Source organism: Oncorhynchus mykiss, chromosome 29, assembly GCF_057628025.1.
Source record: "Oncorhynchus mykiss isolate SJ-2025 chromosome 29, ASM5762802v1, whole genome shotgun sequence".
In the NCBI taxonomy this organism is placed as follows: Eukaryota; Metazoa; Chordata; class Actinopteri; order Salmoniformes; family Salmonidae; genus Oncorhynchus; species Oncorhynchus mykiss.
The window spans coordinates 18,745,598-18,761,600 of NC_143050.1; the positions used below are offsets into that span (position 1 = coordinate 18,745,598).

At 45.6% G+C, this 16,003-nt stretch overlaps 1 protein-coding gene across 1 annotated transcript in view; it reads left to right on the forward strand.

Annotated features, from left to right (window-relative positions):
• LOC110509404 (sodium/calcium exchanger 1) overlaps nucleotides 1-16,003 on the forward strand; it is a 68,030-nt gene that overhangs the window by 23,842 nt on the left and 28,185 nt on the right. Inside the window, exons 3-4 of the mRNA XM_036968337.2 lie at nucleotides 5,869-7,278; nucleotides 7,496-8,013. Coding sequence (XP_036824232.1) covers nucleotides 5,944-7,278; nucleotides 7,496-8,013 — 1,853 coding nt within the window. The 5' untranslated portion in view covers nucleotides 5,869-5,943. The remainder of the gene's footprint in view (nucleotides 1-5,868; nucleotides 7,279-7,495; nucleotides 8,014-16,003) is intronic.

Sequence of the window (16,003 nt, forward strand, 5' to 3'; positions counted from 1 at the left end):
AGGATTACATTGCCCACATCCGGGTAGCGGAGGAGGAGTGCCAGTTCTATCAGGTGCTGTCTCCTTCTTGGGATACCGAATCAGACCTCGGGAGTGGTGATGGTTGAGAGGAAGGTCGAGGCAGTCCCAACCACCTTAAAGGGACTACAACGTTGTTTTGGGGTTTTCCAACTTCTACCGCTGCTTCATTAAAAACTTCAGCTCCATCTCCTCTCAACTCTCTCCTCAAGGGCGGTCCCAGTAAGTTGGTGTGGAGTCTTGCAGCCATTGAGGCCTTCCGCCTACTGAAGGGGTGTTTCACCCAGATCCCACGCTGCCCTTTGTGGTGGAGGTGTATGCCTCATAAGTGGGCGTGGGGGCTGTCCTGTCCCAACGCTAAGGTAACCCACAGAAATTGTATCCATGTGCACACTACTCTCCTGCATAGAGGAACTATGATGTCGGCCACCGGGAGCTCCTGGTGGTGAAGTTGGCATTAAAAGAGTGGAGACACTGGCTGGAGGGTGCCAAGGACCCATTTCTCATCCTCGCTGATCATTGGAACCTACATATGGACAGCGTGGCGGCTGAATCTGTGCCAAGCAAGGTGGGCCCTTTCCTGTTCTGAGTGCGCCCATCATTCAGCCCTCTCAAATCATTACCCCTGTGCTTTTGGACGTAGACGTGGACATCCGCCAGGCTCTGGAGATGGGAACCCACGCTTGCTGCCTGCCCTCCGGAGCACACCTGCTTCCCCATGGAGGTAAGGGATTGGCTGTTGACCTGGGAGCATACATCCCTTGCCGGTAGACACCCACGTTTCACTCGCACCGTTCAATCCATGTCCGTAAAGTACTTAAGACCTACCTTGGTGCAGGATCTCGCCCGCTACATCAACTCCTGCTCCATATGTGCCCAAACCAAATCACCCTGGCACGCTTCAGTAGGGAAACTCCTTCTCCTTCCCGTGCCTCTGCGGCCTTCGTCTCATCTGTCCATAGATTGCGTTACTGATCTTCCCCCTTCTGATGGTTTCACCACTGTTATGGTTGTGGTGGACAGATTCTCCAAATCCTCCTGTTTTATCCCTCTCTCTGGTCTCCCTACTCGTCTCCGACCATGGCCCCCAATTCACATCACGGGAATGGAGAGGCTTCATGGAGAAGCTGGGTGCCACGGCCAGCCTCACATCGGGGTGCCGGCCTCAGTCAAATGAGCTGGTGGAGAGGACTTACCAGGGGCTGGGGATGTTCCTTAGGCGTCGCTGCCAGGCCCGGCAAGGGGAGTGGGCCCGTTTCCTTCCCTGGGCAGAGTACGCCCAGAACTAATTTTGTCATTCCTCCACTGGGCTCCCTTCCAGTGCGTCCTGGAATATCAGCCGGCCCTGGCCCCATGGACCCCGAGCCAGACCAAAGCCCCTGCGGTGGATGAATGGTTCTGGAACGCTGCCGCCGTGAGGCTCCAGCACGCCATCTGCCTCCAGAAGGAGCAGGCGGACCGCCACCGCAGTGAAGCTCCCGTGTTCCATCCTGGTGATCACGTCTGGCTCTCCACCTACTCCCACTTCCTGGTTACGGCACTCAACATTGCCGGTCTACTAACCACAGGTCCTGGCAATCATCATTATGCACACCTGCTCCCCATCATTACGCACACCTGGACCTCATCATCACCTTGATTACTTTCTCTTTATTTCGCCCTCAGTAGCCTCAGTCATCAGGCAGTAATGGCTTTGTTCACATTCAGTACGCTTCTCCTGTTTTGTTTATCTGCCTTTTCTTATCATTAAGCATACCTTCTGCACCTTCTTCCTGACTCCCCGCGTATATAAGTTAAATAGGCCCTCCTATTGCACATCAGGCACCAGACAGAGAGCAAAGGGAGAGCCGTGTGGTCAAACCCTGACAGGGTGTCTGACTGTGTGTCGTTAACGATAGGGAACACATGCTTCAGTAGTGTGAGAACAGCAGGGGTGACCTGCAGGTGTTCTCTAGCTCCTCTCTATTGGTCCCTTCATAGTGTGCTGCTCTGCTCTCATTCCCCTTGCTGTGCGCTAGCGGTGAGCAGCCCCGTGTTCTAACCTGGAGAAAGAACAATGTTTGTAAATTACATCATCAGCTGACATTAATGAGGCAGTTATGTTGCATGGCCTCGAAGAGATTGCCTTCATGGTTAGTCTCAATATTGGAACGTATATTCAGTACTAGCACTGAATTGATTTTACGGTCTCTGGGCCACAATGAAAAATGTTAAAAGAGTATAGGCATATACCGGGCGGTAGCCTAGTGGTTAGAGCATTGGGCTAGTAACCGGAAGGTTGCAAGTTCAAATCCCCGAGCTGACAAGGTACAAATCTGTCGTTCTGCCCCTGAACAGGCAGTTAACCCACTGTTCCTAGGCCGTCATTGAAAATAAGAATTTGTTCTTAACTGACTTGCCTGGTTAAATAAAGATAAAATAAAAAAATAAATATCAATGATCAGTTACTGTATTATAGGATTTACATGATCTGTGTAGCATTGCTCAGCAGAGTGGAGATGAAAATAGAGGGGAGGTGTGCGCAATATTGACTAGGCTGGACTGAAGAGGCAGAGTGAGGCAGATATGGTGTAAATACAGTATTGACTGCTTCTGGTCCCCAAACCAAACCCCCTACCACATGGAATCTGCACAAGTAAAACAACCCTTTGCTAACTGAAATCCATGGGTATGTATGCCATCAAGTCTATGTGGGTAACAATACAATTACAAATGTCAAATAGAAATTGAGATGGAGTGCGGTAACTAGTCTAGACACAGTGAAACTTGAAAGGAAATTGAATCAAGTTGTACTAGCATATTCTGCCCAAGAAAAATCTGATGGTGGATATGGTTTGCTCATGTTGTTTCAAACTCTATTTGTTGTTTCTGGCCTGTTGGGTTTGGTCACTGATGGCAGAATTCTCAGTGGAGGCAGAGAGAGACGACGGCTAGCTGATTGGACCACTGATTCATTCTCTACCGCACACACGGCTGATGTCCAGTTCTGGGTCTGGTCTGTGTCTCTGAACCCAACGTATTGGTGTTGTCTGGAATCTGGATCTTTGCACCTGATGTCTCTGCTGATGGTCTTGTCATAGTCTCTATACTGTATGCTTGGTCTGGGTCTCCTGAGATTCGGTCCTGACTTCCCCCCCTAGTTGAGATGATTCTGTGTTTCTAAGGCCAAGTGTGTCTGTCAGTCTATTTTAGCACCTGACTCACCTCCAAGAGAGCAAAGGGAGCTCCCTACAGAAAATCTGTATTTTTACTCCTCTCATTTAATCCAACTATAATCCTATCTTAATCCATAACACATCTTCTCAATATTCATGCAGTCTTCTTCTTCTTGGCATCTTGTAATGTTATATAATACTCCTGGCTCTGAATGACAATGTTTTTGAGATGCAACAATTTCCTATTTGACCCCTCAACAGTGCGCCTCATTTGCTAAAGGTTTACATGCTTGAAGACGCTTGGCGTTTTAAGGGTGCAAATCAATGAACCAAACCAATGTAAAGGTGCTCAGAGGCTTCTATGTCCTTTCGATGTGACGCAGACATTTTGTCCCTAGCTGACCGTACATGGTTGCTTACTGTTTTTCAGATCTCTGTTCCTTATCATTAAATTAATAGTCAGGGTGCATGCATGTGCGTGCCATGGCCACAGAGTGTTTTAGCCTGTCGACCATTGGGGAACTACAGCTACTCTCCAGTCTCACACTATGTTGGGCTATGTTGCGTGGTAAATTAAGTTAATTTGCTAGCTGGCTACATCACTAATAAAGTGTCGGCCTGACAAGACGAGGTAGCAACTCTGACCGTTGACGCTTCTCCTTATGGTAGTATATACAGAATTGTCCTTCAACTCAGGAAATGCAGAATGGCTTCATGATTTACATAAATTCACTGAAAACCTGCAATAACTCATGGTTATATTAACAGTATTGCACTTTTCATGTAGCCTAATTTTGACCAGCTAATAGCCCAACCACCGATCAAGCAGTATTATTTTGTGGCGACAGTACTGGTCAAATGAAGGTCCAACATCTGTATAGGGCCAACCATGCATCACATACCGCACAGCAGTGTGTTGAACTGCTTATAGTGGCTGCAGGAATTTTCCTTGGGAGAATGGAAGGAAAAAACACCATAATTCCCCTCCAAGAAGTTGAAGTTCCAGGGAGAGCCATTGGAGCAGTTAGGCTGATGAAAATGTGAACTGTGAATAGAGGACTAGATCCCCTCCACAGATCAGGGATGCTGTTCTGTTCACCCACCTCTGAGCAATCTCTTCTTTAGCTCGTAAGCCGCTATGGTCAAATGCACTTACCCACTTACCCAGAGAGGCTGTTTCTGTTGTTATTGGTACAATAGCTGTCGATGATCATTGTTTGGAAACAAAGCAGTCCTGAAGTGTTGCTTATAGGGTTATGGTCAACCAAAGAGGTGGGCGACTGGTGAGGTGTTCACATGGAGAGGGGAGGGGAGGCTGGCACTAGGAGGTGAGAGATTGTGAACCATTGTACGGCTTGGAGGGACAGGAGCTGCTGATGTGACTGTACTGTGCTGTTTGTAGAGAAAGAGAGGCTAAGGAAGCAGAGGCATCATTGGTCTTCCGTACGTGATACGGGCTCTTATAAAACACGCCTCAGCCAGAACGTTTCAGGGATGAGAAGGAAAAAAAACACGTTCTCTTTTTGTGAATATGATGCATTACACTGTTATTGTTACCACTGACTCTGGGCCACTGTTTAACACATTTGTTAAGCTCCTTAGACAGAAACATTTAGAAGAGTGAGGGTTAGTTTTTTCAAAAAAGTGTATTACAAAGTGAACACTCACTGTACTTGATCTATTACAGAGTTAACATTGACACGGCAGCACAATAGGAAGTCAGTCACACAACAGAGAAGGGGTGAAACAGGAGCTGTTGAATGTGATATTCAGAGAACTAAAGTATTAAAGTACTGGTTGACAGCATCAGCTACAGCAGTAGCAATGGATATTGTAACACCAATAACAACAGAAACAGGGTTACTGTAAGTGCATTTAGCTGTGGCGCTTTATTTGCCAAAGAGGAGATTTTCTAAGGTTGGTAAAACAACAGTGGTGCTCATCTGTACTGTGCTGGCCTGACTTCATATGCGCAGAAATATACATTTGTATGTGTTCATCTACAAAGCCCTGCTGGGTAAACTCACTCTTTACCTCTGTAGTCTGGTCTCCTTCAGCACCCACAGTTACCATACCAGGTCTGCTAGGTGGTTGCTATTTAAAGTCCGCTGGACATTCACAGTATTAGGCAAGACTGCCTTCTCTTCTTCTGCACCAGACGCATGGAATAATCTACAGTCCATGCTTCATCTACATATGTTAGTGCCACTGAATGAACTTAAAATAATGATGGGAGACTCTTTTACAGAGGAGTGCAAATGCTTTCTTTTTAGGCTGGATCATGTTGTTGTATTGTTGTATGTTTTAATTCTGTAATGTATTGTTTGTTGCTGCCTTGGTCAGGTCTGCCTTGAAAAAGAGACCCTGGGTCTCAATGGGCTTTTCCTGGTTAAATAAAAAAAACCATCTAAAACAGCAGTCGATAATTCAGGTTCTGGAGATCTACTTACTTGGTCTGCTGGTTTTCACTGTCATCCAGGCCTCAATTAATGAACCAGATATATGGGATGGAATAAACTATCACTGTAACTAACTCTCTCATCACATTGTGATCGACCACTAGAGCACCTAGCCTTAGGGAAAGACGAGGACTTGTGGACCTTACAATGATCTATCTGCAGCAGCTAACAATCAATATTCTGCTTGTGCTAGTCTTTCTTGTAACTCATTACACTTCTTCCCTTGTGTCTTCCAGGGGTGTCTGTTAAGACATTGGATGTGAAGTGGGCTTATCTCTGGAGCCAGCTGACTCGAATGTCCAGACGCCGGCATGTTACACACCCGCATTCTGAGCCTTGTCCACCCCTTCGCCGCCTCCTGCCTCTCCATGTCCTTCTTCCTCCTCTTCCTCCTGGGGCTCACCCACCTTTCCCAGGCCGGCTCAGACCAAGCAGCACCCAGCAGCCCGCCCAGCAACTGCTCTGATGGAGACCCCTGCTCTGAGGGCGTGGTCCTGCCCATGTGGAACCCTCAGAACCCGTCAGTGGGCGACAAGGTGGCGCGGGCCATCGTCTACTTTGTGGCTCTCATCTACATGTTCTTGGGCATGTCCATTATTGCCGACCGCTTCATGTCTTCTATTGAGGTCATCACCTCTCAGGAGAAAGAGATCACCATCAAGAAGCCCAACGGAGAGACCACCACAGCCACCGTACGCATCTGGAACGAGACAGTATCCAACCTGACCCTGATGGCCCTAGGCTCATCTGCCCCAGAGATCCTGCTGTCTGTCATCGAGGTGTGTGGCCACTCGTTTGAGGCAGGCTCCCTGGGCCCCAGCACCATTGTGGGTAGCGCAGCCTTCAACATGTTTGTCATCATCGCCCTCTGTGTGTACGTGGTGCCAGAGAACGAAACACGCAGGATCAAGCACCTGAGGGTATTCTTTATCACAGCAACCTGGAGCATCTTCGCCTACATCTGGCTCTACCTGATCCTGGCTGTCATCTCCCCGGGGGAGGTGGAGGTATGGGAGGCCGTGCTCACATTCATGTTCTTCCCCATTTGTGTGGTTCAGGCCTGGGTCGCAGACCGACGCCTGCTCTTCTACAAGTACATCCACAAGCGTTACCGTGTCGACAAGGCCCGTGGCATCATCATCGAGACGGAAGGAGACGGCATGTTCACCAAGATGGACATGGAGATGGATGGCCAGGGGGGCAACTCCCACCCCCACCCCAAAGAGGTGCTGGACGGCATGCTGGAGGGGGTGGAGGAGGGCGGGGGGATGGGCTCAGAGGAGGATGAAGCTCGGAGGGACATGGCCCGCACTCTGAAGGAGCTGAAACAGAGGCACCCAGACAAGGACACGGAGCAGCTGATTGAGATGGCCAACTACCAGGTTCTGGTCCAGCAGCAGAAGAGCAGGGCCTTCTACCGCATCCAGGCCACACGCATGATGATCGGTGCTGGGAACATCCTGAAGAAGCATGCTGCCGACCAAGCCAGGAAGGTGGTGAACTGCCATGAGGCCAGTGGACAGGAGGAGGATCCCCACACTATTTACCTGCAGTTTGAACCCTCCCACTACCAGTGCTTCGAGAACTGTGGCTCGCTCAAGCTGTCTGTTGGGCGCCATGGGGGTGAAAGCGGCTGCACTGTCAAGGTCAGTGGGGACAAGCAACTCGTATTTGTCTTTGATACTAATTATACTGTATAATGGAAAGATTATTATGTTAAAAATCAATCACTCAAGCCACATGTAATAATGGGAAAGGTTTTTAGATGAGATAAGGATCTAGCCAGGGGGACATTTTAATTATTTCTGTCTAATGAATAAATTAAATCGGCATTGAGTTGGTTTTGTTCCTGGGTCAACGCAGGTAGACTACCGGACCGAGGACGGCACAGCCAATGCCGGCTCAGACTATGAGTTTGCCGAGGGCACGCTGGTCTTCAAACCCGGTGAGACGCTGAAGGAGCTGACCGTGGGGGTTATTGATGACGACATCTTTGAAGAGGATGAGCACTTCTACGTGCACCTCAGCAACCCTCGCATTGTGCACCGTGCCGAGGTGGCTGTCCTGGAGCCCAGCACCATCACCACCACCAGCAGCATGCGCAACCTCTCCCCCCACTTGTCCCCCAAAGCCGCCCTCGGCAATGCCCACACCGCCACGGTAACCATCTATGATGATGACCACGCAGGCATCTTCACGTTTGAAGTAAATTCGATGAGGGTGAGCGAGAGCGTGGGCACCATGCAGGTGAAGGTGCACCGGATGTCCGGGGCCAGGGGCAAAGTGGCCATCCCTTACCACACCCTGGAGGGCACCGCCAAAGCTGAGGAGGACTACGAGGAGGTGGCCGGGAAACTGGAGTTCCAGAACGACGAGACCATGTGAGTAACACCACTTCCTGTCCTGTCCACTGCTCTGCTGCTGTTGATGGCTTGTGTGTTACATTTCAGCATAGTATTCTATGGGCCATTTTTGTGGCATAGATGGCACATATTTGAAACAGGATTGGAGAGGAGATAAACAGCAGGAGATCTAACAGTGGGGATGCAGTGTGGAGGACAGAGATAGAGGAATTGGTAGTGATGAAAGGGATAAATATATGTAGCTATATTAGAACACTATTTTTTCTATGGGAGTTCATTAATTGTAATTTATTTTTATTTTTTATTTCACCTTTATTTAACCAGGTAGGCAAGTTGAGAACAAGTTCTCATTTACAATTACGACCTGGCCAAGATAAAGCAAAGCAGTTCGACACATACAACGACACAGAGTTACACATGGAGTAAAACAAACATACAGTCAATAATACAGTAGAAACAAGTCTATATACGATGTGAGCAAATGAGGTGAGATAAGGGAGGTAAAGGCAAAAAAAGGCCATGGTGGCAAAGTAAATACAATATAGCAAGTAAAACACTGGAATGGTAGATTTGCAATGGGAGAATGTGCAAAGTAGAAATAAAAATAATGGGGTGCAAAGGAGCAAAATAAATTAATTAATTAAATACAGTAGGGAAAGAGGTAGTTGTTTGGGCTAAATTATAGGTGGGCTATGTACAGGTGCAGTAATCTGTGAGCTGCTCTGACAGTTGGTGCTTAAAGCTAGTGAGGGAGATAAGTGTTTCCAGTTTCAGAGATTTTTGTAGTTCGTTCCAGTCATTGGCAGCAGAGAACTGGAAGGAGAGGCGGCCAAAGAAATAATTGGTTTTGGGGGTGACTAGAGAGATATACCTGCTGGAGCGTGTGCTACAGGTGGGAGATGCAATGGTGACCAGCGAGCTGAGATAAGGGGGGACTTTACCTAGCAGGGTCTTGTAGATGACATGGAGCCAGTGGGTTTGGCGACGAGTATGAAGCGAGGGCCAGCCAACGAGAGCGTACAGGTCGCAATGGTGGGTAGTATATGGGGCTATTGGTGACAAAACGGATTGCACTGTGATAGATGGGTAATGGGTAAGTAATGGTTGGCATTTGGGATTTCACAATTTTCAAGAAGGTAATATAGAGACATGAAGAAGAGACTAGTAAAAGAGAGAGGATGAAACTAAATTAATACTGCTAGAAAAACATGGTGGCCAAGTATCTAAAGGAAGATAAATAAAGAATAGGGGACTGAGTGAAAAGGGAAAAGCAGTGGGTTTATAAAATGGAACCGGTTTGTCTGATAGTGATGATTTCAGTGATGATTTAGACTAGAGAAAATTGTGATAGATTTCGAGGGAGAGAGGAGGTAAGAGGGCGTAAGGAGAGGTAGAGAGGGGATGAGAGTGTAAAGCGGTGTGTTTTAACATTCGTCTCTCATTGTAGGCAGGATTGGCTGACGGATGAGGAAGAGAGCTTAGAGAGTGGTGTGTGGGCGTGTGTGTTTGTGCTTCATGGAAGGTTGTTCCACCTCAAAAAGCACAAGAAAGAGGATTTTGGCATCCACCATCTACGATTGCTCTGAAATCGTTTCTGTTGTTAGAAACAGATACGATTTGCATTCCTGCTGCATCATTATTTTGTTGAAATATGATTTGATCTCTGAGAAATTAAACTATTTGATTGCACCTAAATTAAAACTAATTCTAAAGCCACCCACGGACCCCCCACACCCCACACCAATCCCACCCTAATAACCAGTATACAGTATCAGTTCTCTATGTCTGAGAAGTAGTATGGAGCTGTGGCTTGGAGTATTGTTTCTTCATACAATGTAATGTATTCTGAGCGAATTTGGTGATGGTTATTTTACCCTGTTCAGAGAAATTAGTAATTGAAGTTGTTCAGTTTATGTCCCATCCTACATCCTGATATATTTGTGGCACAAATCCAATGCAAGTCAACGGTACCTATATGAGCATTTTCATGATTCATGTCAAAATCATCCTAAAGTATAAAAAAATGTATTGTGTAAATCAATGAAGGTCACCCGTGATACAGTATTCAGTCAGTATTCGACATCCATCCATTGCTGAGGACGTTGCGAGATGACTTTGAAACTGGCCACTATGGGCAACAGTGAGCGCTGATCTACAATGTCCACAGATCAATTTATAAGCGAAAATGTCGATCAGAAGCAGTACAATTTCTTTAGATTTTTACAATTCGTTCCAGTCATTGGCAGCAGAGAACGGGAAGGAAAGGCAGCCAAAGGAGGTGTTGGCTTTGGGGATGACCAGTGAAATATACCTGCTGGAGCGCGTGCTACAGGTGGGTGTTGCTATGGTGACCATTGAGCTGAGATAAGGCATTGTTTTACCTAGCAAAGACTTATAGATGATGTGAGCGGACCAAGTAACTCTAAAGCGGAAAGGTGGAATAAACGAGTCAGGAGTTGGTTTCTTGATTGAACACCGTTTTTGGTCAATACAAACACTCCAACATAATCAATGAAAATCTCCCAAGGAAAAACATACATCTTCTTCTCCAGATGAAACAGGAACACAATACGATTATCTTTAAACTACAACAAAAGTCACAGGTTTGTCACCGTCTTAATAGTTCCTCGTGGTTAGCTTCTCTCTCTTGGTAGCCATCTTCCAGAGGTAGGTTTTTCCCTCCTTCTTGCTGGTTCCCTCCTCTCTCTTGTAGGGAAAAGAGAATAGGTCATTAGTACCATTAGCTGTGCTTAATTGCCTCAGGTCCCCTTGACTCGCATGCCTAGTTGGGTTACTATCCATGACTCCAGCCTGCCCTCTGGTGGTCCTTCCACAATGACCTGGAGCTAGTGGGTTTGGCGACAAATATGTAGCGAGGGCCAGCCAACGAGAGCAAACAGGTCGCAGTGGTGGGTAGTATATGGGGCTTTGGTGACAAAACGGATGGCACTGTGATAGACTACATCCAGTTTGCTGAGTAGAGTGTTGGAGGCTATTTTGTAAATGACATCGCCAAAGTCAAGGATCGGTAGGATAGTCAGTTTTACAAGGGTATGTTTGACAGCATGAGTGAAGGAGGCTTTGTTGCGAAATAGGAAGCCGATTCTAGATTTAATTTTGGATTGGAGATGCTTAACGTGAGTCTGGAAGGAGAGTTTACAGTCTAACCAGACACCTAGGTATTTGGAGTTGTCCACATATTCTAAGTCACAACCGTCCAGAGTAGTGATGCTAGTCGGGCGGGCGGGGCCAGGCAGCAATCGGTTGAAGAGCATGCATTTAGTTTTACTAGCATTTAAAAGCAGTTGGAGGCTATGGATGGAATGTTGTATGGCATTGAAGCTTGTTTGGAGGTTTGTTAACACGGTGTCCAAAGAAGGGCCAGATGTATACAGAATGGTGTCGTCTGCATGGAGGTGGATCAGAGAATCACCAGCAGCAAGTGCGACATTATTGATATACACAGAGAAAAGAGTCAGCCTGAGAATTGAACCCTGCGGCACCCCCATAGAGACTGCCAGAGGTCTGGAAAACTGGCCCTCCGATTTGAAACACTGAACTCTATCTGAGAATTAGTTGGTAAAGCAGGCAAGGCAGTCATTTGAGAAGCCAAGGCTGTTGAGTCTGCCAATAAGAATGCAGTGATTGACAGAGTCGAAAGCCTTGGCCAGGTCGATGAAGACGGCTGCACAGTACTGTCTTTTATTGATGGCGGTTATGATATCGTTTAGGACCTTGAGCGTGGCTGAGGTGCACCCATGACCAGCTCAGAAACCAGATTGCATAGTGGAGAAGCTACGGTGGGATTCGAAATGGTCGGTGATCTGTTTGTTAACTTGGCTTTCGAAGATTTTAGAAAGGCAGGGCAGGATGGATATAGGTCTATAACAGTTTGGGTCTAGAGTGTCTCCCCTTTGAAGAGGGGGATGACCGTGGCAGCTTTCCAATCTTTGGGGATCTCAGACGATACGAAAGAGAGGTTGAATAGGCTAGTAATGGGGGTTGCAACAATTTTGGCAGATAATTTTAGGAAGAGAGGGTCCAGATTCTCCAGCCCAGCTGATTTGTAGGGATCCAGATTTTGCAGCTCTTTCAGAACATCAGTTGTCTGAATTTGGGTAAAGGAGAAGCGGGGGGTGGAGGGCTGGGCAAGTTGCTGCAGGGGGTGCAGAGCTGTTGGCCGGGGTAGGGGTAGCCAATAATCGATTATCGTACATTTATCGGTTGTGACAGTGTTTCCTAGCCTCAGTGCAGTGGGCAGCTAGGAGGAGGTGCTCTTATTCTCCATGGACTTTACAGTGTCCCAAAACTTTTTGGAATTAGTGCTGCAGGATGCAAATTTCTGTTTGAAAAAGCTAGGCTTAGCTTTCCTAACTGACTGTGTATGTTGGTTCCTGACTTCCCTGAAAAGTTACATATCACAGGGACTATTCGATGCTAATGCAGAACGCCACAGGATGTTTTTGTGCTGGTCAAGGGCAGTCAAGTCTGGAGTGAACCAAGGGCTATTCCCTTTCATAGTTCTACATGATTTTTCAAGTTGTAGTGGGAGTGTCACAGTCGTTGGAATAACTGGACCAACGCGCAGCGTGCGTAGAGTTCCACGTTTATTTAAATGAAACTCACAGAAAACAATAAAAGCGCAAAACGAACCGTGAAGCTATGCAGTGCTCACAAGCAACAATACATAAACAAGATCCCACACACAACAGGTGGAAAAGGCTGCCTAAATATTATCCCCAATCAGAGACAACGATAGACAGCTGCCTCTGATTGGGCAGGCCAACATAGAAAATAATAAACTAGACTACCCACCCTAGTCACACCCTGACCTAACCAAAATAGAGAAATAAAAGTTTCTCTAAGGTCAGGGCGTGACAGGGAGGACCACACAACATAGCATCGCCTGACTGCAAATATACCTCGACATGATGGTTATTCTATCAACAATTGCTCAATAAATTGTTTCAGCTGCAATTTGTCACATAATTCGTTTTACAGACACAAAAATATCCCACCATATCGAATGAACAAATTGTACCGTCACTTCCTGTTTCCATCACAGCTGTCGTGATTTAAAAAAATTATACTGTATGACTTTCCTCAAATGAAATCTGTGGATGGAAACATGGTTATGGACTTGCATTGGATTTGTACCATAAATGTTACAACAGTCACCAGGTAAACAAAACCAAAGCATGATTACTTCCAATAGACTGCTTACAGGGTAAGGAAACCAAAATGTCATTTTGTAATTTTGGGGGGAATTTACACTTTTTTCACCTAGGAAAATGCTTATCTTATCTGTTTCTAACTGCAGACAATATTTCAGAATAATTTGAGATGGTGGGTGTCATTGTTTGCTAAAATGACATGGAACGACCCTGAATGCCTGTGAAAAGCACTGGTAATCATTCCTGAGAAAAGTACTGGTAATCATGCCTGTGAAAAGTGCTGGTAATCATGCCTGTGAAAAGCGTTGGTAATCATGCCTGGGAAAAGTGCTGGTAATCATTCCTGAGAAAAGTGCTGGTAATCATTCCTGTGAAAAGTGCTGGTAATCATGCCTGTGAAAAGCGTTGGTAATAATGCCTGTGAAAAGTGCTGGTAATCATTCCTGAGAAAAGTGCTGGTAATCATTCCTGTGAAAAGTGCTGGTAATCATGCCTGTGAAAAGCATTGGTAATCATGCCTGGGAAAAGAGTGGTGTGTATACATGTTAGATGAGTGGGTGGAGGGGCAGGTGCGTGTGTGTGTGTGTGTGTGTGTGTGTGTGTGTGTGTGTGTGTGTGTGTGTGTGTGTGTGTGTGTGTGTGTGTGCTTGACGGTGGGAGTAGAGGAGTAGGAAAGGAGGAGGCCAACTTTAACAGGCAAACTAATGAGCTTAAAATTGAAGCATGCAGTTTGCTATGTTTCCCTTTCGGTTCTGAGCTCCATTAAATACACTGGGATTTGCAGACAAACCTCCCATCCTAAAAAATGATCTAGATTTGTGGATTAGTGTTTCCATAAACCCCCTTTCTATTTTTCTATGTTTGTTTGTGTGTGTCTGTTTGTTTCTGTCTGCTCTTCAGAGTGTGTAGAGCACTGACTGCACTCTTGTGTTGTTTATTCTGCTATTCGAGGCCCGAGAGGGAAAAACAAGCATAAAACAATGCAATGAAAAGGAAACGGGGAAAGGGGCCAGTTATATAACCAGATGCGCTGAGAGAGAGACGGGCTCTACAGGGGGAATCAATACAGGCATATTCCTCACTATCCTGGGTCTATGACTTCACTGACTACTGGATCAATAACCACCTGAGCATTCTGACACAAATGCACACACACTTACACACTTACACACACACACACACACACACACACACACACACACACACACACACACACACACACACACACACACACACACACACACACACACACACACACACACACACATACACACACATACACTCGCACTCGCCACACTCAAGTTGCAGGGTCAGGGGCTAGTTAAGCAATAAGGCCCGCCTACTGGTACCCTGTGTATATAGACAAGTTATCATTTACTCATTGTGCATTTATTCCTTGTGTTGTTATTTTTCTATTATTTCTCTTTTTTAAGAGAAGCGGAGGGCCTGGATACAGCCCTTAGCAGTGGTATATTGGGCACATACCACAAACACACAAGGTGCCTTATTGCTATTATAAACAGGTTATCAACATAAAAATAACCATGGTATATGTCTGATATACACACAGTTGGAATGCTGTTTACCCAATCAGAATCCAGGTCCCAAATTACCCAGTTTATAATAGTTATTTGAACACAAATGAGTCTGTTTGAATTTCACCAGAGGAGGGATTTTTTAAAGAGGTTACAAAAAGCTCTGAACTTTGAAGATGTTGTTATTTGAAAACAACAAAAGAACACCGCGGTTTGTTAAGTAATCCATATCTTTGGAAGAGGTGAAAAGACAGAATTTTTACAGTAGATGTCTTAAAGGTCTTCTCCCTTTTCATCTCTCTCTGTTCCTCTGTTCCTCTGCTCACGGTCCTTATTTCTGATTCTGTACTAACTCATATATTTCCCCCATGCTTCTCATCTGTCAGTCATTTGGAATAGCAATTACACTCTGTTACCCAGCTACTTAAATGAGTTAGGACACTCACTGTATGGGGAATAACATACTGTAGATACTGCAGCTATAGTGTTTAATACATTCAGAGTTCTTATCCACATAATCATCTTGCCTCATTTTAGCTGGTCTTTTTGATGTGTTAACCAAATCCTCTACCCTGGATTCATCCAAAAGACTGAAATACACACACACACACATGAACATACACATTCAGTAATGTACGTACAGGCACATACACACACCGTATTGTGCTAATTGACAGATGATATTACCTCACCAGTGGGAGGGGATATCTCACATGAAACAAGTATTATTCTGCCATCTCTAATGAAGACAAAACTCTTGTATTATTTTTCATTATGAAGGGAATTACAGATTGACTGGGGAAAATGTTTCCCCATGATGTTGGCAGCTTTGATGAGTATTTATAGTGTATTGTCTTTTTCGGTGTGATTATTTTTTTCATCCCTTTGACCAAATGGCCATTCAGATCACAAACACACGCTGTCTTTTGCCAAAGCATAGAAACATAATCGCCTCTAATCCTTACGCCATAAGGTGCAGCTGCAGTGATGAGCAAATCTATATCTCTGCCTAAACCAAAAGCATCATTACATTGGAGATGTATCAGGTGTCACAAATCAGGAAAAGAGGAGTCAGATTATTTTATTTATTTGTTGCATTTTCATTTTATTTCTGTTGTGATTGTTTTGGGCCATGGCAAAATGTTAAAGGGTGTGTACTATTTCACACGACTCCTGCATAAGTAGAGCAGGAAACAAATACAATTAAACTAATAAATCAAAAGAATAATACAGTATTCTGAGTTACCATGTAGTCAATCACTGTTTGTCGAAAACTGGGTCATGTTCTCAAGTCTCCCC